We start from the raw sequence: 23,024 nt of genomic DNA on the forward strand, positions 1-23,024 counted from the left end.
TGCATGATAAAATACCAAAGGTATGCCATATCTATCTCGGCAAGATTTTAGAAAAACAGCTTTGAAGACCTCAAAAATGTTGATTTTAAAATACAGGTCATATCCAAAATAACATAGATCAAATAATGGTATAGTCCCCTACACAACAGTGGAGGCTAGGAAATCCTATCCAATGTACAAATAAATTTAAAATAGTTTTTTGATTTAAAATAATTGTAGGGGTCAGAGAGAGAACTCAATGGGCTGAGCACATGCTTTGTGTTCAGGAGACCCAGGTTTGACCCCCTCCCCCCAACACCACATGATCCACTAAGTATCACCAGGAGGGAGCCAGGAGCAACAACCCAAGCATGATGTATGTGGACTGAAAACAAACAAATAAGTCTTAAAATTGTCACTTCCCTTTTACTCTTTCTTAGGATGCTCTGGACAATTGTCTTAACAAAACCAAAGCGGTTCTGGTCTGGGAAATAGGACATAGTTAGGGTGAATGGTTAGCTTGTGCCTCACCCAGATTCGATTTCCAGTCTTCTGAATGTCCCCAGATATAGCCCTGATGGCCCCCAGAAAGAAAGGGCTGGTTCAGACGATCTTTGGATGTGGTATATCCTCAGACCTTCATATTGAACCTTCGGTTCAAGAGTTGTCATGAGTGGTCCCCAGACCCACTGAGCATATTATTTGGGAGACTCCTCAAAATGTATATAGCAATGAAACTATATAGCACCCAGTAACGATTAAATTCTCAATGTTTGGCATCCAATCACAACTTAGCAGCATGCAAAGGGGTAAGAAAACACAAGCAATAATGAGAAAAGACAGCTAACAGAAACTAACCCAGAACTGACCCAGATGTCAGCATTAGCAGACAAGGACACTAATAGTAACTCTAACTGTATTCCATATGCCCAAAGAGAAAAAGAGAAGGTTAAGTATGTTAAGAGATAACAAGAGGCTGAAGGGATGATAGATCAAAGGATTGAAACACATGCAAATCGCATGTGATATCCTAGGTTCAGTCCCTAACACCACGTAGTGTCCAAAACACCACCAGACATCATTCCTGATAACAGCAGAATGTGGCCCCAAAACAAAACTAACAAGCAAAACTGAACAGAATTGGACTTCTCATAAGAGAAGTGGCAGAAAAATAATTACAGAACTGATCACTGGTAATTTTCTGAATTAGCAAACATTAACAATTTATGGATAAAACTGAAAATAAATAGCATCAGGTGGCTATTGCTTAGAAGGTTCATGCAAATAGTAACAGAAATAGAGCTGAATTGTTTATCTTTATTGTAACAGTTTAGCTCCCTGGGTTTGAATTCTGTCTCTACTGAGCATGAGTGGGAAGGTGACAGAGTTGGAAGTAGTAGATGTGTTCAGAAGACTTGAAGTAGCCATTATGGGTAACAGGAAAGAAAAACAGACCATCTTAAATATATAGACTAAAGTTAGAAAATGGGATTCTTTTTCACATGATTTAAGTATAATTCTGAGTGATGGAGTGGTTTAGCATGACAGCCCTGGAAGCAAGTGGATGGTATGAAGCAACGTGAGAGACGCTGTAGGAGAAACCAGAAGATTAGACAGCCAGAGTACTCTAGGGGGCAATGACATGGATGGTGCTAGTGTCTCCCTGAACAATGGTAGAATTAACAGAAGGGAATGCTGAGTCTAGAGGCAAAGTCTTCAGTACGAGAGAGGGAGTGAAGTGGTCAAATCTGGCATGAGAATCCTGTAGTTCTTGATGTCTGAGTCATTTGCTTAGAAATGTTTCACATTTTCCTTCAGACCATGGATTCTTCTTTATAAAGATTTTTAATTATAGTTTAAGTAATAGGGTTATAGTAGTTTCTGGGTAATGAATAGTTTTGTTCATTTTCTGGGCCACACCAAGAGGTGATCACAGCAAACTCCTGGTGCTATGCTCAAGGATCACAATCCTGGCAGATTTGGGGGACATATGGGGTGCCAAAGATCGAAACCGAGTCAGCCAGCCACATGCAAGACAAGTACCCTGCCCACTCTATTATCTCTCTAGACCCTAGTTTCTGGTATGGATGTACAAAATTATGGCACAACCCTGCTACCAAGGTGCTCATGGTACCTCATCTCCAGTTCAAAGTTACTACCCCCCATACACATTATTTGTTGACTGGCAGTTATGGTTTTCTTTTTTTACTTCCTTTAGCACCACCAATGTGTTCCAGACCCTTCTCCTATGTTCCTGTATAACTTCCAGGCGGCCTATTTGTTCCCTCCACTCCTGGTACTCTCAATAGGCCATGGATTCTTTTTTTTTCCATTTTATTTTCATAAGGTTTTTCACATTAATTGATTACATTCAAATTTTCAGCACCAATCATACCACCATTACACCTTCACACTATCATTATTTCGAATTTTCCCACCACCATTCAAGCCTGTCTGCCAGGGGGCAGATGCTAGATAATTTATTTTCTATTGCTTATTGTGAAATATCATGAGAGGTTCCATGGGCGCTTTTGCGGCTGCGCACATCTGAAATTCTAAAATTGTAAATGGTTGGGGTCCAGAGACATCTCTGTAGGGAGCTAATCCATTTTGATATTCTTTTGGGAGTCTCCAGATCAGGGCCGTTGGTGCACTGAGATAGGGCCTGGAGGCAGATCGTGGGCATGACAGACAGGACCCCAAGTGGGCAGGGAGACTGGAAGGGCCGGCCGGTCTCTGCTGCTACAATGTAGGTCATGAATTCTTGACAAACAGTGTATACATAGAAGGAGTTCTAGCTGGGAAAGATCTTCAGTGGCAGCTATAGGCCTAACCAAAACAAAGTCCCCTGAAGCAGCCCCTTTTCACCAGAACAGGCATGTGGACAGAACGAAAAGAACATACCTCTCAGCAATATTTTTTGCCGACTGGAGGAATCGTGCCTGGTCATTTTCTTTTAGAATATGCTCAGCTTGGTTGATGAGAACTGTCGAACGTTCAAGACACTGGCGGCAGTTAGCAACCTGCTGTGCCAACTTTCTCAGTTTCATAACCTTAACAGAATTCACCGAAGGAAAAAAAAAAACAAGACAAAACACCCACACTTAATTAAAAACCATCAAACCTGGAGATCTGCAGTGATTTAGATGCAGTGTAATGAAAACTATTCAGCCAATGATCTTATACTGACCACTCACCTTTTCCCCCCTGCCACCTACATTTGTTTTGCCTGTCCGTCCTTCACCCGCCCATAACCCACTCGCTTGTGTTGCAACAAGGTTAGTCCTGTAGCCTTGGTGATCTACCTTCTCTTTTTATTAATAACATTAATTTATCTTATTCTCAAAGCAATAAATGCTCATTCGAGAACATTTCAAAAATAAAACTAAGAAAAGAAACCCTGCCATGCAGAGATAACTGTTGCTTACATTTTAGTGCCAGCATATTTTCAGATAAATGTTTAATAAAAAAAGTGCCTCCATTTTATGAGCAACTACATTTCTATGTCTATAGTTCTTTTGTGTCTTTATACATACCTGTATGTTCACAGACCTGTATTTTTGAAAATTACAATTCCTGAGTTAGCTGGAATCCCCCAACATGATACCATTTTTTAGCCCTCCAGGCACACGTAACTTCTCATTTTGCACATGTGGCATGAGCTTATAATCATTATACTGACCAGAAGACCACTTACCACTTAAACTTTAACTTAAGCTTAAAACTACTTTGATGTATGAAGGTTCATCCCTGACCTTTTTTTAAAAAATGTTTTTATTGAGTCATTATGACATACAGTTTCAACGCTGTTCATGATCGCGTTTCAGTCATACAATGTTCCAACACCCATCCTTCCACCATTGTACATTTTGCACCACCAATGAGCCCAGTTTCCCTCCCACTACTGAACCCCCCCAAACCCCTGACCTTCTTGATCATGATTTTCAGCTTTCAGGCTATAAGCTTACAAGTTTTCTCGCTCCTCAGCTCTTATCTAGAATCTGTATAAGATTACTAGCTTTTCCTTTCCAGCAATATCTCTTCATTTTTTCCCTTCCATTAGGGCTACTGCTTCTCTAGTTTAGGTCTTCATGAACTCATGCAAAGGATACTTCCATAAGCCTCAGAACTTGTTTCCTTGACTTCAGTATTGTCCCATTTTGATCTTCTCTTCAAATTCATTTCTCCCTTTTTTAAGAAACTAGACGCCTTCCCAATACCTATGAGAGTGAGCCCAAAACTCTTAAGTGGTATCACAGTCCTTGCATATTTCTGACACATATTTCTACCATAACTTTCCCCTTATTTTTCTACATGTGGTGACTTCAAGATCACGATCATCCTGTTGTTTGTCAATTGCCTCGAGCAGGCCCCAGTAACGTCTCCTTCGTCATAGCCCTGAGATTTTCAAAAGTGCCATATTCAAGGCTCTTTCAGGGTTAGGAGAATGAGACCCAACATTGTTACTGGTATTTGGCATATTGGGTATGCCACGGGGAGTTTGCCAGACTCTGCCGTGTGGGCAGGTAGCATTCGGTAACCTGCCAGGTTGTCCAAAGTAAGAATGAGATAATAAAATGTTGTGCGGCTGCAAATGCAGCTGCACACTTCCGGGAGCTGGGTTTTATACATGTGGTGACTTATAATGTACATATAGTAAAGAACTATTATCTAAAGGGTACCACTTGATTTTTTTGCATATAAAAACACCACTGTAACCCCCAATCAGTTCAAGATATAGAACTTTCCCAACACCCCTAGGATGCCATAATCTGTATTGGATTCTCAGCTTTAGGCCCAAAGCATGGTTTCTTGTTTACCTCTCACCCTTCATGCTCATTTCCTTATGCTTTAATGACCCAAATTCAAGCTGGAATTATTGGAATAAAATTCTGACATCTGGAAAGTCACCTCCTCCTGGGCCTCACTGAAATGATGGGCTTTACCTTTGTCTCTTTGATTTTGACAGCAATCATTTGTTTCCTCTGCTGGATGATCTCTACCAACTCGTCACATTCTTCCATAAGTTTTGCCTCATGCATAGCAGTATTCACCTGCCAAGAAAGTCCAGAGTAGTATTACACAGTGATCGCTGTCTTTGTCCCCTGCTGGCTCTCAAAGGTTCGGACTGACAGCTAAGCATGCACAACTTCTTCCATACCTCCCTCATAAGATCCACTCCTAGAAGAAGGGTAGAGATGATGATATTAATGATGCAAGGGCATTGAAGCACCACAGATAGGTAGCTCTCCGGGCCTCTGGTAGATCATGATGGTTAATGGAAGGCTGGGCAGAAGGACAGATGAGATGGGGGCATGTTATTCCCACTGTACAACTCCCTTTCCTCCAGTACCCTGTTTTTCTGCTGTTCTTTTGGAAAGAGGGCAATGAGATTTAAGTAGGCAGAAAAAGAGGAACCCTCTCCACAGACCCAATTTTATTATAACAGTATAATATAATTCTACCATCATAACAAAAATGCCTTTCATTTTCCTTGTTTCCTTCAAATTTTTAAATATATGGATGTGCAACTACACCTTTACATTGACTATCTGTATTTATGGATATATTTCACTTAGCAGTCATCATGTTTTCATAGATACTTCTCACCTTGAGCTGCCCAGTATTGGGAGATTTTCCCACTGTGGAATACTGATGACATCATATTTGCTCTACAGCAAAGTCAGGGCAGTGTTGAAAAAATAATCCGCCGTTAGTTTATTGGGGGAGGGCTCTCAGGAGTCTGGGGGTCACTCCTGAAGATAACTGGCCCACCTAGATCTGTTGGTGTTTTCGGGTCAAGCAGTGCTGTGGCCAGCAGGGTTTTATGAAGTGGTGTCAGAGTGAAGGGACACAGGGGACCACGGATTGAACTTGGGGCTTCAACTTTTCCTAAACCCTCTGAGCTATTTCCCCAGTCCAAGACACTATTTTTCATTGTCTTCTCGTGTACTGATTTCTCCTTCTTTCTGTCTTGACTTTTGTTGACATTAGGTGGCATGAAGCTCCAGTGAGTGGTGAAAATGACAACAGAGGTCCTTCAGGGTGTCCAGGTGTAAAGGGCAAGAAAGGAGAAATAAATGTACACCTTTAAAGCACTCAATGTGCCAAGTACCTTATAGGGAATATCTGGCCATTTTTAATTCCCATTTAATAGATGACTTAAGACTCAGAGAATTGGGGGATGGTGTTTTGGGGACACACATAGTGGTGTCCAGGCATCAATTTGGGGATAGTATATGCAAGATGAGCGCCTTCACTCTTTACTGTCTAGTCCCTCAGAGATATTTTTAGTGACATGTTCAATCTCATGCAGCTAAGAAATGGTGAAACAAAAAAAAGAAGTCACAGTCAGTTCTGGGAAGTGAAACCTCTGTACTGCGTGGCAGTGAAGGGTCAGGTCCATTTCATCAACTCACAGAGCAAGAGCAGCCACATAGGAAAACAAAGTAATTCCAGGAAACCATTCAAGGACCATTCAGGCAGAATTCTAGAAGACGGAGGAACAGACAGTGGTTTGCTTGAGAACGCCAAAGCTCGAGGGGCCAGATATGCTTCATTAATGAGGCAAGGCTGCATTTCCAATTGCGGGCCCTCCCCAGCAACAGGTTGCTCCAAATCCTCCACCTCCCTCACCACCCCCGCAACACAATTGCCACCAGACCCAAGTCTCCTCTTTCATCATCTAAGACCCTGGCTGGCCAGTTTTCTGTTTCTTACTTAAATGAGAGAAAATACAGTTTGTCACACAGCAACCTTAGTTTTAGTTTATTTCCACTTTCCAGGGGAGGATGTCTCAATAAAGGCTTCCATAGATCCTTAGTGAATGGAGAGCTCCACTCTGGCCATTCTATTCTTGCTTCTCAGACTCCACACTCTTTTCCTAAATTGAATCAATCTTTCCAAGGCAGACAATGTGGAACTCTTGTGGAACTCTCACTCGTGTGAGAATAAAGAAATTATATACTCAGAGTCTTGCTGAGACTATCTGGAAACTCAGATACCTCTCACTTAAGTGTGTTTTTTGAGGGTCTAGGAGATAGCACACCAGGTAGGGCACATGCCTTGCATGCAGCTGACCTGGGTTTGATCCCCAGCACCTCATATGGTCCCCCAAGCCCCGCGCAAGTGGTAGCTGAGTGCAGAGCCAGTTGTAAATCATGAGTACAGCTAGTTGTAGACCAAAAACAACACAAAAGGAATGTCTTTTTGAAGTACAGCTGGTGTATAGTGCAGAATGGTGCCATGCATTATTACAGGTAACCTGACCCTTGGACTAACCTTTATATAACATTCTTGCTTTACATAACATTCTTGATAAGCCAAGTATTGGTCTAATCAGTTGACATCTATTAGCTATCCCAGTTCTCAAATCCACCCTGTGAGGCAGGTATCATTTTTCTTATTTGACAAATGGGATAAACCCCAATAAAGTGACTCCGTGACTAGCTCAAGGCCACCCAGCTAGAGTATGGCAGAGATGGGACTGGAACCAAAGGAGATGGTGCCTTTAAATCTAACACTCTAACCATTTCTGATCTAGCATAATAAAATGGGACTTCAGTTTCTGTGAACCATGATCTCTTTTGTGCCACCTGTCTTTATTCTGTTACCCTGTGTTCTTTAGTCATCCCTTCAGACCACACACTGTTCCCTATTATAGCTTACACTTACAAGGCGGGGGCTCTAGATCCAGACTGTCCTGGCACCAGAGGATTATTTCCTTGTTTACCAGCCAATTTCTACTTCTCTTTCCAATTCTTGCTCAAAGATCATTGCTTCTGAGGCCAGGAGATAGTACGGTAGTTACTGTGTATGCTAGGTATGCCCCCATTTAGGTTTGATTACTGGCACTGCATAGTCTTTCAACATTGGTGCCCTGGAGGTCTTCAAACACTAGGTAGAGCTCTGGAGGCCCCTAGCACTGCTGTGGTGGCCCAAATAGCCTCAGAAGCACCAGGACCAAACTGCATTACCTCCTCTGGTCCTGTCATTGAACTGACAGCCAGTTGCCAAGAATACTGAAGGGGTCCCTCAGACCTCCTAAGCATCACATGGGAGTCTCCCCTGCCCAAAATCATGGCTTCTGTAATTCTTTCTTTCTAAACTGTTTAACTACAACTGGCTCTCTATATTCCCACTGTGATATATCTATATATCTATATCTATATATGTATATATACACACAGAGACATATATATGGGTGTGGGACTCCGCACCAGGCTGTGGGGCAGGTGAGAGTTCTCCCCACCCCAAGGGACCCAGCCCCAGCAGCCCACCACCACTGGCCAACCACTACCACACTCCAGGCCGCTTTCTGGATGCTCAGGCTGAGCCTCATGCAAGAATGAAGTCCCATGGAACTCACATAATGTGGAACTTTGTGATCTTGGACTCTGGACTCAACGAGACCCGGAACAGAGATCCTCTGTCTGCTTCCCCCAGTCTCCAGTGGCTCAGGAATCACACCCATAAGCCACACCCTGGCATCACCAGATAATCTACTCATTGGCCCCCCCCTCCAGAACTCATGGATGCTCCTCCCAGATGGGAGTATAAAAGGAGGCTCCCAGAACCATGCCACTGGACTCCGTGCCAGGCTGTGGGGTAAGTGAGAGCCCTCCCCACCCCCAAGTGACACAGCTCTGGCAGCCGACCTCAACTGCCCAACCACCACCATGCTCCAGGCCACTTTCTGGACTGCACAGAAGACACTTGTTACCCATCTGTGCCTCTCGGAGAGCCCGGCATGCTACCAAGAATAACCCGCCTATACAGGTAGAGCCTGGCAAGCTCCCTGTGGCATATTCGATATGCCAAATACAGTAACAACAATAGGTCTCCTTCCCCTAGCCCTGAAAGAGCCTCCAATCATTGGGAAAAGATGAGTAAGAAGAAGCTGCTAAAATCTCAGGGCTGGGAGGAACAGACGTTACTGGTGCCCACTCGAGCAATTTGGCGACAAGTGGGATGACAGTGATACAGTGATATATGGGTGTGTGTTTGTATAATTCTATCACATCACTGACCTTGTATGAGTGTTGTTTGTTAAAGTCTAATGTGGCTCAGACAGGAGTGCTGGAGGCCAGCAGCTATGTTTGCCTTGCCTCTATCTTCAACACAGCGACCGAGAGATAGCACATATTCAGTAAATGTTTGTCAATGAATTGGATGGATAGGGGTGTCCTTCCTCCATGCTTGGCATGTCCAGGTCATTACTTGTTACCGTAAACTCAGTATATTTAAAGACAAACTCATCACCTCCCCCGCTGATTTCCTCTTCTTTTGTTAAGGTTGCTATCATCACCACATTGATTCTAGGTGAGTTAACACTGACTCTACATCTTACTTCACCCTGCTGCCTAGCATAAATTCACAGATGTCATACAGATGTATAGTCTTGCCCTCCTTATCTTTTCAACCCCACTAAAGTTTTTTTCTGTAATACAGTGATATGTGTGGAGCCAGAGAACTCTTAAGTCAGAGCCCTGATTATTTCTTTGAGCTCTTGTCATAAAATCCTCCTTAATTATCCTCCTACCTCTAGAATCTGTCCTTTACCACCCACTCTCATCATCGGTAGCAATGTGGGCTACAAAGAGAACACAATTACACTCCATTCACCGTGTACAGACAAGATGACCGCAGTCACATCTTGAGCCCAGGACATCTTGGCTCTTGAGTTCCAAAATAACACTGCCTACTGCTGAAAGATGATCTGGAAAAATGCTACAGGATCATTACAAAACTCCCTGCAGACAACACACCCCGTGGCCCCTGCATGCTTGGCATAGGCTATGACTTTCTTTTCTCTTTTTGATTTTGGGTCACACCTGGCAGTGCTCAAGAATTACTCCTGGCTCTGCGCTCAGGAATTACTCTTGGTGGAGATTGTGGGACCATATGGAATGCTGGGAATCAAACCTGGGAAGGCTGTGTGCAAGGCAAGGGCCCTACCTTCTGTGAGATCTCTACAGACCCAACCCATGACTTCATCATCTGGGGACCCCCAAGCCAACCCTTTCAATAGGATACTTGTAATTATTCTCCATGTACATACTCTTTCTCTATTTCTAGACTAGCATCCACAATCATACAGACCAGTAAACTTGACATTTGTTCATTGTCTTTTTTTATAGGGGTGGTTAATTGGTGTTTGAACCTTCTTGTCTTCTAAAGCAAATATTGTTTCCTCTCACCTCCAGGCCCTCAACCTACATAGCTTGTATCATTTTGAATCTTCAAGCCAGATATTTTGGCCTGGCTTCTTCCTTCCACAACATGACAGTGGCATAGAGAGAGGCTCTCTGCATCCTGAAATCAGGTTGACGTACACAGATCATCATCTTCATTTTAAGATTTGCATTGTTGTCTCTCAGAGTGGGAAATGCTGCGGGCTGCAAAGAGGGCCACAATATCAGACCTTTTTCACCATTATACTGATGACTGACCAGGCGCACATCCCATTTGCTGGACACCTTGCTACATGGGAACACTGTATACCACAGAAATGCACATCCAGGACTGGGCTGGAGAATCATTCCAATATTCTTAAAATGCTGCCTATAGGCAACATCCCTCTGCACTCTTGGCATGGCCTATGGCTTTTTACATTTCATCATCTAGGTGTCCCAAGCTGGCCCTTTCTATAGAATATTTGCAATTATTTCATCCTTTATCCATAGGTCCAGCATCCACGAATTTACCAACTAATATTTCTGACATTTGCTCCTTGTCCTCTTCACCTAATAACCAAGTTTGTTTCCTCTTGTTTCCAGGTCCTCAACTTACAGCTTGAGGTTTAATCAACAATTTAGACCTACAAGCCAAAGTACCTTCCTCTGTGACACAGAGAATTGCACAGGAACTCTGCATCCTTAAATCAGCTTCAGTGGGGCCAGAGCTATAGTACAGTAGGTACGGTACTTGCCTTGCATGCAGCTGACCTGGATTCAATCCCCAGCACTATAGATAGTCCACTGAACATGGAGCCAGGACAGGGTATGACCAGGCCCCTCACCACCCCCCCCCCGAAAAAAAAGACCCATAGCATGAAGTTTCAGGAACCAGACCCATTTTCTTCATTTTAACATTTTCCGCTGCTCTCTCAAAGAAGGAAGAACACTGTGGACTACAGAATTTTGAGACAATTATACTGACTGATTGATCCCAGACACATCTCTACAGACTGGTTGACCACAGATTCTACCCGTGCTCAGAACATCTTGCTACTTTCGGGGACCTAGGGAACAGTGGGAAAATTGTCTATGCAAAACCATTATGATTGTGCTAAATAATCCTTACAACCATGCTGCAAAATTTTACAATACCACCTACAGTGCAACATCCATCTGCACTCTAAGGCTAAGGCTATCTAATGCCTCTAATCCCCACCAAGCACGCCCCCTCGTGGCACACTCAATAAACATTTCTCACTTGCTTTTCCTTTAGCCTTTGGCAAACTCATTTTACTTGCACCAAACTGAATGCTAAGTTTGTATCTTGAAAGCTAAAAAAATACCCACCATCTTAATCATCAATCCCTGTTCTAAATACATTTTCAATATGGATGTGAAAGACATACATATAAATTGAAATTGAAAGATGATTCCAGGTAGAGTAGTAGAGAAGAGTAGACTGAGCCTAAATATTGAACAAGAACTACAATTAAGACAGAACCAAGCTAATGTGATTGAGCTTAAATCTTTAGGCACTATGGTTACCTTTGAGAAATATTCTGGGGGAGGTAGGTAAGGTGATGTGAGAATGACCATCTCTGTACATTGAATTAGATTTAGTTGGGGGTTAATAGAACGCTTGGGGATGAATTAGGAGATGAAAAGGATCTAGCTAAGGACATAACAGGAAGAGCAAAAGGCCAAGTAAGAAAATAAGAGATTTCCTTGCCTGAAATCTCTTCAATTAGAAAGAAAGCTCCTTTTCTGTTTTTTGATTTTTTGGCGCCACACTTGGCAGTTCTCAAGCCTTACTGCCTGTCTCTGTGCTAAGATCACTCCTGAAAGTACTCAGGGGACCACAGGAGGTGCTGGCAATAAAACCTGCAAGGTGATTGCCCTATTCTCTGTAGTCTCTCTCAGGTTCCAAGAAAGCTTGAAGAAAAGCTTTATGCTAATACTTTGTTTCTCCTAGCAAGTAGACACAATGCCTTTATAGACAACAAACATACTTACCAATTGATTTGATGATGTGAAAAATCAAAACAAGAACGGGTTACATTAGGAAATAAAGCTTTTGTAGAGAGACCATAGATTGTCAGGAGGAAGCAAGAGTGGGGTTTGGAGTACAGGAGGGAGATGAAATGGCCAGGCATAACTAGTAGAGCGGAAAGTTGGCTGAAGAGGCAAAATTCCAAGCTAAAGGTAAAGCAGTGACATTAAAAACTTTCCATGTCAAGAAGCAGCCCAAAAGAGGAGGGTCCTTCAGTGTTTTCTGAACAGGAAACACTCCGGGGAAAATCTGTCTACATGATGTGAATAAAAGAGCTCAAACTGCCTATATGACTTTTGAAAGCTCAAGCGATTTTTCCTGCTTTAATAATACAGTGCTGTATTTCACTTGCTTTTTATTAACCCTTTGCCGAAAATAACTGGGTTTAACTTGGTTTGCAGGTGCTTGGAATACTCTAGCTTTTTTTTTTTTTGGTCACACCCAGCGATGCACAGGGGTTACTCCTGGCTCCTGCACTCAGGAATTACTCCTGGCAGTGCTCAGGGGACCATATGGGATTCTGGGAATCGAACCCGGGTTGGCCGCATCCAAGGCAAACGTCCTACCCACTGTGCTATCACTCCAGCCCCATGAAGACTCTAGCTTTATATTTGATCTTTGCCCTTTGCTTGAGCTGGTTTTAAGTCTGTGGAAAAAAAATCGATCTTCCAGAAAATATCATTAGGGTAGTTTTGGCAACCACTGTCATGGTCACTGTATTCCCGTTGTTCATTGATTTGCTCCAGTAACATCTCCATTGTGACAACTGTTACTGTGCTTGGCATATCGATTATATCGCGGGTAGCTTGCCAGGCTTTGCCATGCAGGCGAGATACTCTTGCTTGTTGGGCTTTCCGAGAGGGGCGGAGGAATCAAACTCAGGTCGGCCATGTAGGACGCTTGCAAGGCAAACACCCTACCCACTGTGCTATCGCTCCAGCCCTTGGCAACCAACTTGTATAAATATCACCACTCCTAGAAAACTTTTGGAAGGCAGTTTCTGGTGTTTAAGAGGAAGATTCTGGGGCTGGAAGTGGCATAGCAGGTAGGGTACTTGCCTTGCCTGTGACCAACTAGGGTTCAATACCCAGCACCACATATGATCCCCTTAAGCTCCAGTAGGAGTGATACCTAAGAGAAGAGCCAAAAATAAGCTATGAACATCATCAGGTATGGCCCAAATACAAACAAAAAATGTAGTATGAATCTAGGGTTAGAGAGACTGTACAGGAAGTAAAGTCTTACATGCAACCAACCCCAGTTTGATCTATAGCCCCTCATATGGTTCCCTCTGGGCCAGTTAAGTCTTTGAATCCTCTGGTCTGCTTGGCTCTTTCTCCAAAGGCAGCAAAATTGGAACATGCTCATTTCTTTTTTTTAATTTTTTTAAATTTTTATTAGTGAGACATCATGGGGTACAGTTGTAGACTTACAAATTTTTGTGCTTGGGTTTCAATTATACAATGATCAAATACCCATCCCTCTACCAGTGCCCATTTCCCACCACCATGGATCCCAGTATCCCTCCCACCCCCCATCCCCCCCCCCCCCGTCCCACCCTGCCTCTGTGGCAGGACATCCCCTTTTGTTCTCTCTCTCTTATTGGGTGTTGTGGTTTGCAAAAGAGGCAATGGGTGACAATCATGTGTGGTCTATAATCTACTTTCAGCATGCTTCTCCCATCCTGGGAGGATCCTCCCAATACCCTTTATTTGGTGGAACATGCTCATTTCTTTGCAACTTCCATGTATTCTTTCCTCCAAGACCAAAAGTCAAACCCAATCAGACCCACTTCCCAAGTTCTTTTACCTTTGCCTGCACAAATATGCAAGCTCTGTTTGAAGGACTTTGCCTGAAGGAAATGCATCATAATTTGCAAGTTTGTGAAGACTTAAGTGATGGTTAAAAAGTTCTAAAGTTATCCCATGCACACATTCTATAAGTTTTTTAATCCAGGACTTAAGGTGTGTCAGCTGGGGCCAGAGCATTAATACAGCAAGCAGGATGCTTGCTTTGAACAAAGCCAAACTGGGTTTGAGTCCTAATATCCCATATGGTCTCACAAGCCCCCTCAGCACAGAGCCCGGAAGTAAGTTCTGAACATCACAGGAATGACACAAAACCAAAAAGTAAATAAAGTGTGTCAGCTTCCCCTCTAATGAGAAATTTCTCCTCATACCTTCTCCACCAGTGCTATGGGAGTCTTAAGGAACCAATGTCCTGTTCTGGTGGAAGAATATCTATGAAGTGATGGACAAGTCCTCTACCCAAGGTCACATGCAATCTATACGGTGACAGCTTTTCTGGCCTCTTCACTTCCATTAACTCTGCTCTACAATCAATCCAAGTTTAATCTATGAACTCTTCTAAAATACTTCTTCCCCTTTTGTTTAGGAAAAAAAATTAAATGTCAGCAGAAAAGTTCACTTGGGGAGGTTTTTCTTGCTGCCAATATTTCTGGAGTGCCTTCAGCAGTGCAAGGAGTACTGGTCACTGAATAGGAAAGGATCATGATAAGACTGAGCTTGTACTTTCAAGGGACTCAGAGTAAACGATGCGTAAACTGTGTGTAAACTCAGCCCATGACATTAAAAGGAGAAGGAAGGAAGGAAGGAAGGAAGGAAGGAAGGAAGGAAGGAGAGAAAGAGAGAGAGAGAGAGAAAGAGAGAAAGAGAGAAAGAGAGAAAGAAAGAAAGAAAGAGAGAAAGAAAGAAAGAAAGAAAGAAAGAAAGAAAGAAAGAAAGAAAGAAAGAAAGAAAACATGGAGATCTGTAAGGTCATAGGAAAAGAAAACTGATTTCCCCTGTAGGAGATGGGGATATGGTGGTGTAACAATCCAGAAACAAAGGAGGATCTCAAGAAGCTTGGAGGATAAGCAAAATAGGGTTTTAAGGGGGAGTTACCTCCAGGAATTGTTAACTTGCTGCTAAAATCTCAGGGCTGGGACAAATGGAGACATTACTGGTGCCCACTCGAGTAAATTGATGAACAACGGGATGACAGTGATACAGCGATACCTCCAGGAAGTGAAAGTGTTATGAACACGAGTCAAAACAAGAGAACATGTTTGGATGAAGCAGCTCGATAATGGAGGGCCAGTGGCTTGAAATGGAAACTGGGGCTATATTGTGGAAAGCAGCACTGCCACTGTGAGTCTCTGACTGTACCTGGTCCAAAAGTAGGTATCTTAACATTGCAGTTCTGTCACCTTAACCACAGCAAATTAACATTTAGCCAAGACAATCTTCAGAGAAAATTTAGGCACAGTGCTGCAAGCAGTTGGAGAGGACAGCAAATTCCAACTTGCCATGACGGAGGTGGCACCACTAGACCACCTCCTCAGAAACCAGAGAAAAGAAGCTGAGTGGGCTTCTGTCAACATGGCCCCTTTCGGGTCTCCATGCAGTCAGTGTCTGGGCATAGGAGACGACAAAAAAGTGAGACATCTGAGAGATTATCAAACAGATGTGTCCAAGCAGATTCAGGACAGCTTTTTCTAAGCACTGCAGAGATTTTACTTCTGTTCTATAATGAAGCATTCAAGGAAATACAATGCTCTACTTCTATGAGTTCAGGTTTAAGTAATATTTCTGGATTATAGTGAAGAATACTGAGTTGTATCCTTGAAAGTTGCTCAGAGTGCATCTTAACTGCCCTGCCATCCACCAAAATAAGTAACAAAATGTCACTTGTGAGGTTATGGATATTTTCACTAGTCTTATTGTATTAATCACCTTGCAATATACATGTGTATCAAATCACCATGTTATGCAACCCAAACTCATACTGTCATGTGGCAATTACGTCTCAAGAAAGTTGGGGGGAAAGAGGTAAGCACAGACGTAAGGCAAGGGTAGCACCCACCATGGTAGCATCTGAAATAAAACTTTAATTCCATGTCACACTTTAAAAGGTCATTTTTTCCACTTCTTCTCTCTCTAACCCCCCTCTTATATATACCATAACACAGCCCCTGTATCAGAAAAATAAGAAAATAAAAAAATAGTTCATTTTTATTTTTGAAAAGAAAAACATTTAAAAAAGGATTCCTCAGCTCTACATACAAGTAAAGTGTTCCAAAGCCAAGAGATAGTATAGAAGGTAGCAAGCTTGCCTTGCACGTGGATGACACAGTTTGATCCCTGGCACTCCATATAGTCCCCCAGCACTGACAGAATGATACCTGAGTGCCAAGTCAGAAGTAAGCCCTGAGCACCATCAGATGTGCCCCGAACAAAAAAAGCAATAACAAAGAACTACTTCAGTGAAAAAACATTTACACACTTTACATCCTCTCCTCTTCCTACAGCCACCTTGACCTGAACTAACTAAACTCGGGGAGAAGAGAAAAGCCTGTTCCAAAAGGCACTATTCTTTTTTAAATTTTATTGAATCATCGTGGGCTGGAGCAATAGCAGAGCAGTAGGGCATTTGCCTTGCGTGCAGCGGGCCTGTCTGAGCCGGGTTCGATTTCCCTACCCCTCTCAGAGAGCCCGGCAAGCTACCGAGAGTATCACGAACGCACGGCAAAGCCTGGCAAGCTACCCATGACGTATTCAATATGCCAAACACAGTAACAACAAGTCTCACGATGGAGACATTACTGGGCCTGCTCGAGCAAAATCTATGAACAACAGGAGGACAGTGACAATGACAGTAATTGAATCACCATGAGATAGTTACAAGCTTTCATGTTTGGGTTACAATCAAACAATGATCAAACACTCATCCCTCCACCAGTGCACATTCCCCACCACCAATATCCCCGGTATACCCCCTTTTCCCACCTTCCCCCGGCCTCCATGGCAGACAATATTCCACATACTCTCTCTCCACTTTTGGGCATTATGATTTGCAATACAGACACTGAGAGGTTACCATGTTTAGTCCTTTATCTACTTTCAGCACACATCTCCAATCCCTACCGGAACTATTTGAAGGGTGGTAAGAATTTCTTCACTGAGAAGAGAGGGGAAGGGAGTTGTATAGGCCAGAGAGAGCTTTCAGTAGGTTGACTCCATATTTGATTCCCTGGCATCATAAGTTTGTGGGCCAAAAATAAAAAAACAGACACACAAATATCAGTTATATAGTTTTTTTTCAGATTTAAAGAACTGTGTGATTATTGTGGAATTCTACTCTTAGTAGACATCAAAAAGGGGATTATTAACTCATTCCTTTTATGTTTTGTTACCACACCCAATAGTGCTGAGGTTTACTCCTTTCTCACTGGAAGTGCTATGTGGACTCTTTGAAATACCAGAAATTTAAACAGGGTCAGCCACATGCAAAAGAACTGTCCTACCCACTATTTTATTTCTCTAGCCCATCAACTCACCTCTTTTTTTGCTGAGAAACTTGTTTTGTATTAAACATTTTTTAATTGTTTTTAAAACATTTTTATATAAAATTATGTTTTACAAAGTTATTCATTACATAGTGTATCAGAGATACAATTCTCCAACACCAGTCTTATCACCAGTATAACGTTCCCTCCACCAATATCACGTTTCCCTCTCCCCTCAGCAGGCACATAACACATTTACTTTGTATTATTTTCTCCAACAAATCTTAAAGGAATGCCAAATGAAGATATCATAAAACAAATCAACAGGGGCTAGAGCGATAGCACAGTGGGTAGGGCATTTGCCTTGCACGCGGCCGACACGAGTTTGATTCCCAGCATCCCATATAGTCCCCCGAGCACCACCAGGGTTAAGTCCTGAATGCAGAACCAGGAATAACCCCTGTGCATCGCTGGGTGTGACCTAAAAAGCACTGTAGCACTGTCCGCCCATTGTTCATTGATTTGCTTGGGTGGGCACCAGTAACGTCTCCATTGTGGGACGTGCTGTTACTATTTTTGGCATATCAAATACGCCATGGGTAGCTTGCTAGGCTCTGCCATGTGGGCAGGATACTCTTGGTAGTTTGCCAGGATCTCCGAGAGGGATGGAGGAATCGAACCCGGGTTGGCTGCAGGCAAGGCAAATGCCCCACCCGCAGTGCTATTGGCTGACCCAAAAAGAAAAAAAATCAGTAGGGGCTAGAGATGTGCAGTAGGTTGGTGCTTGTCTTATATGTGGCAACCCAGGTTTGAAGCCTAGCACCACATATGATCTTCTAAGTCCTTCAAGACTGATCTCTGAGCACAGTGCCAGGAGTAAAAAATGGATCTCATTCCCCTGACCCTGAATATGGCAGAGTCGAGAAGGCTGTGGAAAGAGAAGCTGATAAAATCTCAAGACCGAACTGGCTGCCAAAACGAAGAAAGACAAAAATGATTGTACTTTCAATGCACATATGCTGGCATCTGATGCATCCACCGAGGACCTGATGGTACAGGCGCAAAAGATCAAGTACGATATCATTGGTCTGACCGAAAAGAGAAGACATCAATCACATCACGCCATTTTCGACACTGGAGAAGATCTGTTCCTTGGAACATGTGACAAAAGAGGCATGGGTGGTGTCGGTATCCTTGTCAACACGAACTTAGCCATGAGCATTGATTCATTCGAATGCCTAACAACCCGAATCGGACAATTACACTTGAATAGATGTGGCTCACTGCCGGCAGTTGCTATCTTTGTTGTCTATGCACCAACATCCAATTATGGTGAAGGAGAAATTGAGAAGTTCTACATGGAGCTGGAGAAGTTCTATAAAGAAAACAACACATTCTACAAGATCATTGTCGGTGATTTTAATGACAATATAGGACCAAGAAAATCACATCGGGACCCATGGCCTAGAATGAAACGAACAGGGTTACAGACTGTCTGAGTTCATCACATCAACCAAGACCATCCATGGTAACTCACAGTTCCAAAAGGCTGAATCTAAACGTTGGATATGGGAGTCTCTCCCAGTGGATGGTTCCACAATGAAATAGATCATAGACCACATCATATTCAATCAGCAGTTTTGCCTAACCAATGTTACTGTTGTCCCAAAATTCCAAATGGGATCGGACTACCGTCTCCTTCGTGCAAAATTCTACCTCACAGAACGGGGAGAAAAGAATGCAAAGTTTAAGAAGAGAACTCCCAGAATGACCACCAACTGGGAGATCTTTGGCTCTGTTGCAGCAACATGGGAAGATGCCATCAACAACATTGATGAGGAATACGATCGAATGATTCAGCACCTCCATGATTGTTCGAGGAATGCCAAGAGAGAGATAACCACAAAAAAGGCCTTTCTTCGAATACTCTTGAACTTATTCACCAACGTGGCTTGGCACATGCCTCAGGCAACTGCAAGCGAACGTCTGAGCTGGCAAAACAGTGCAGAGAAGCGATCAAGGATGACCTAAAATCAGGAGAGCAGCAGTGCTGGTAGATGCGGCAGAAGCCAGGAAAAGTATTCGTAATGCCTGCCTGTCCTTCACCAACTACAAGACCAAGATGACTGCCCTCCGACATCCTGATGGATCTATCACATCTTCCAGAAGGGCAATGGAGAAGATTATTCATGACTTCTACTCAGATCTCTTTAATAGCCACGTCCACTTGCCCACATACCAAATTCTGCAGGATGGACATGTCGTTCCCAATGTTCTCCCTTCCGAAATCCAACATGCCATCTTGTCGGTAAAGAAACAAAGAGCACCTGGCCCAGACAAGATCAGACCTGAACACCTGAAGAACTTACCATCAGTACTCATCAATACACTGGCTCGGCTCTTCACATGCTACCTGTCTGAATGCAAGGTTCCATCCCAATGGAAAACCAGCAAGATTGTACTACTATACAAGAAGGGAAACATCCAACGACATTGGCAACTATCGCCCAATCTGCCTATTGTCTGTCATCTACAAACTGTTCAAGAGTCATCCTGAATAGGATTGGCAGAACACTAGATGAAGGACAACCATGTGAACAAGCCGGGTCCCGAAAAGGATTCAGCACCATCGACCATATCCACACGATAACTAAGCTCATTGAGGTTTCTCAGGAGTTCAAGATGCCGCTCTGTCTAACATTCATTGATTTAAAGAAGGCCTTTGATTCTGTTGAGATGGAAGCGGTCATTGAAGCCCTAGCCAATCAGGGCGTACAAACTCAATACATCAGGATCCTCCATGAGCTCTATTATGGATTCACTACCAGGATCTCACAATTCTACAAAGAAGTAATCATCCATGTCAAGAGAGGGGTTCGGCAGGGTGATACCATTTCACCGAAACTCTTCAGTGCCACCCTCGAGAACATCATGCGACGACTGGAATGGGAAGGAATGGGAGTGAAGATAGATGGTCGGCAACTACACCACCTCCGCTTGGCTGATGACATCATTCTAATAATACCAAACATCAGCCAAGCGGGACAAATGCTGACTGACTTCGACCATGAGTGTGGAAAGGTTGGATTACAACTGAATCTCACAAAGACAATGTTCATGAGAAAGAGTCTTGTTCCTGATGTTCCATTCACTCTCAACGGAACCACCATCTCCGAATGCAACAGTTATATATACTTAGGTTGAGATATCAACATGATGAATTACCTGACACCTGAGTTACGCAGGAGGAAGAGAGTGGCTTGGAATGCCTTCAAGAGCATTGAAGAAATAACTAAGAGGACAAAGAACCTCCAGCTACTAGCACATCTCTTCGATTCCACTGTTCTTCCTGCATTAACATATGCCTCAGAGACCTGGGCCCTAAAAAACAGGATGAGAACGCTATTTGGGTCTCTCAAAGAGGAATTGAAAGAGCTATGCTTGGAGTATCATGCTTCACTCAAATGAGAGGTAGAATCCGGAGTTCCGATCTCCATCAACGCTCAAGAATCAGGGACACTATCTCGTTTGCCAAGGCATCAAAAATCAGATGGGCTGGACACGTAATGAGGTTTAGAGATGACCGCTGGACTAGAGCCATTACTGACTGGACTCCATGGGACATCAAAAGATCGCGTGGACACCCACCTACAAGATGGTCAGAATTCTTCATCAAGACCCTGAATGATCAGTTTGAGGCTCTGCATATTCCTAGAACGAGCAGATGACATTGGGCTACGCTAGCATGCAACAGGGATAAATGGAGACGTTACTGGCACCTGCTCGAGTAAATTGATGAGAAACGGGGTATCAAGTGATCAAGTGAAGTGAATTACTTTATTAACATAGGTTTTAAAATCAACTCACTTCTTAAGTAGCCTAACCTGTAATCATGTCCATTTATCTAAATAAAAAAAATTAACGTGAAAATAACACATTAGGGACCAGAGAGATAGTACATCAGATATGGTGCTTGCAAGCAAGTTAAGAGGGCAATTCAGGCTCAATCGCTGACCAAACTTGGATCCCCACCTGACACCATATACAATTCCTCAAGATCTGACAGGAGTGATTCCTAAGCTCAGAGCCAGGCGTGTAAGCCCTGAGAACCACAGATAATGAATGATCCCAACACATCCCTCCACTGCCAAATTTCCACCTAAATGAAGGAATGCTGCTTTAAAATGGATTTTATGCTTCTTTCTATTTGAGGGAGGATGGGCATACTAAGGACTAGGAGTTATCCAAAACTGTGAATAGGATTTTCATCCCCTGTACTGGAGAAAATGCAGCCTAGGAGGAAAAAATACTGATGTACAGTAAACAAACTATGTTTTGGAGGAGGAAGGAATACGGGGTTAAGGGCTAGAAGTAGGAGAGGGATGGGGTGTTAGAGTTAGAAAGTAGTATGGATGGCTGGGCTCGGGAGGGGAGTCAGACATTCTCTAGAAGTTTAAGACACTTAGGGAATTGGTCTCAGGGACTCATGCTGTAGAAGGTATTATGAGTGACAGACATCAGCTCATTGTTATGAATTCCTTGTCATCCACATTCTCTTTCCTTAAATTTTATTTTAGGTACCGCAAAGCTTGCCTCACCATTGTCCCAGTATCCGCCACCAACCCAGTCCTATGATTCCATTAAAGACCAGTTCTCTGTTTCTGTTATCCTTGGGTATTAGTTTTTTTATTCTGTACCACATATGAGATCATTCTGTTTCCATTTCTCTCCTTCTGACTAATGTCACTCAGCAGGACACTCTCCAGATCCATCCACATAGATTGTATGATTTCATCTTTCCTTATAGGTGAGTAGTATTCCATTGTGTATTTGTACCACAATTTCTTTATCCAGCAATTTGTTCTTGGAGAGTTGGGTTGCTTTCAGATTGTCTATTATGAGTAGTGCTATAATAAACATAGGTGTGCAAATGTCTTTATGCATAAGGACACTGTTCAGAACATAAAAGGGAAAAAGTAGGAGAGGTGTAACCCATAAGTTCTCCATGAAAGAGGCAGAAAAATTCCTGTTGCTTCAGAACACAAAATTTCAGGCACTTGAAAAGACCAACCAAATAATCAATTCTCACCCCACTACTTTGCAGATGAAAAGTTGAGGACTACCAGGATGAAATACAACAATGTTCACACACTTTCCTCTTAGGGTGGTGGAAAGGTGCATGATGGAGGGATTGGTGTTGGAATAGTAAATATAATGAATTATGGTGAACAACTTTATAAAAAATAAAATCAAATTAAAACTGAAAAAAAAGTTGAGGACAAGAAAGGACAAGTGCTTTCCTAGCACATTCTGAAAGGACCAAACTGAGGCCAACTCTTTTAACTCCTTGTTCTTTCCACTCTATTCCTTGTTTGGGGAAGATTACCGCTTGCTTACAAATCCTTTGCAAGATCTAAAACGCTCTAGATCTCACCTCTATATATCTGCCTTAGAAATATTTAGGGTTTGTCAAGTGCCTGAGAACAGATGACTGGTTAAAGAAACTTTGGTACATCTACACAATGGAATA

At 42.9% G+C, this 23,024-nt stretch overlaps 1 protein-coding gene across 1 annotated transcript in view; it reads right to left on the reverse strand.

Moving 5' to 3' along the window:
• MID2 (midline 2) overlaps positions 1-23,024 on the reverse strand; it is a 111,423-nt gene that overhangs the window by 25,327 nt on the left and 63,072 nt on the right. Inside the window, exons 3-4 of the mRNA XM_056125774.1 lie at positions 4,926-5,033; positions 2,884-3,032 (exon numbers count right to left, since the gene is read on the reverse strand). Coding sequence (XP_055981749.1) covers positions 2,884-3,032; positions 4,926-5,033 — 257 coding nt within the window. The remainder of the gene's footprint in view (positions 1-2,883; positions 3,033-4,925; positions 5,034-23,024) is intronic.

The sequence above is a fragment of the Sorex fumeus genome, unplaced genomic scaffold, assembly GCF_029834395.1.
Source record: "Sorex fumeus unplaced genomic scaffold, SorFum_2.1 ptg000058l, whole genome shotgun sequence".
In the NCBI taxonomy this organism is placed as follows: domain Eukaryota; kingdom Metazoa; phylum Chordata; class Mammalia; order Eulipotyphla; family Soricidae; genus Sorex; species Sorex fumeus.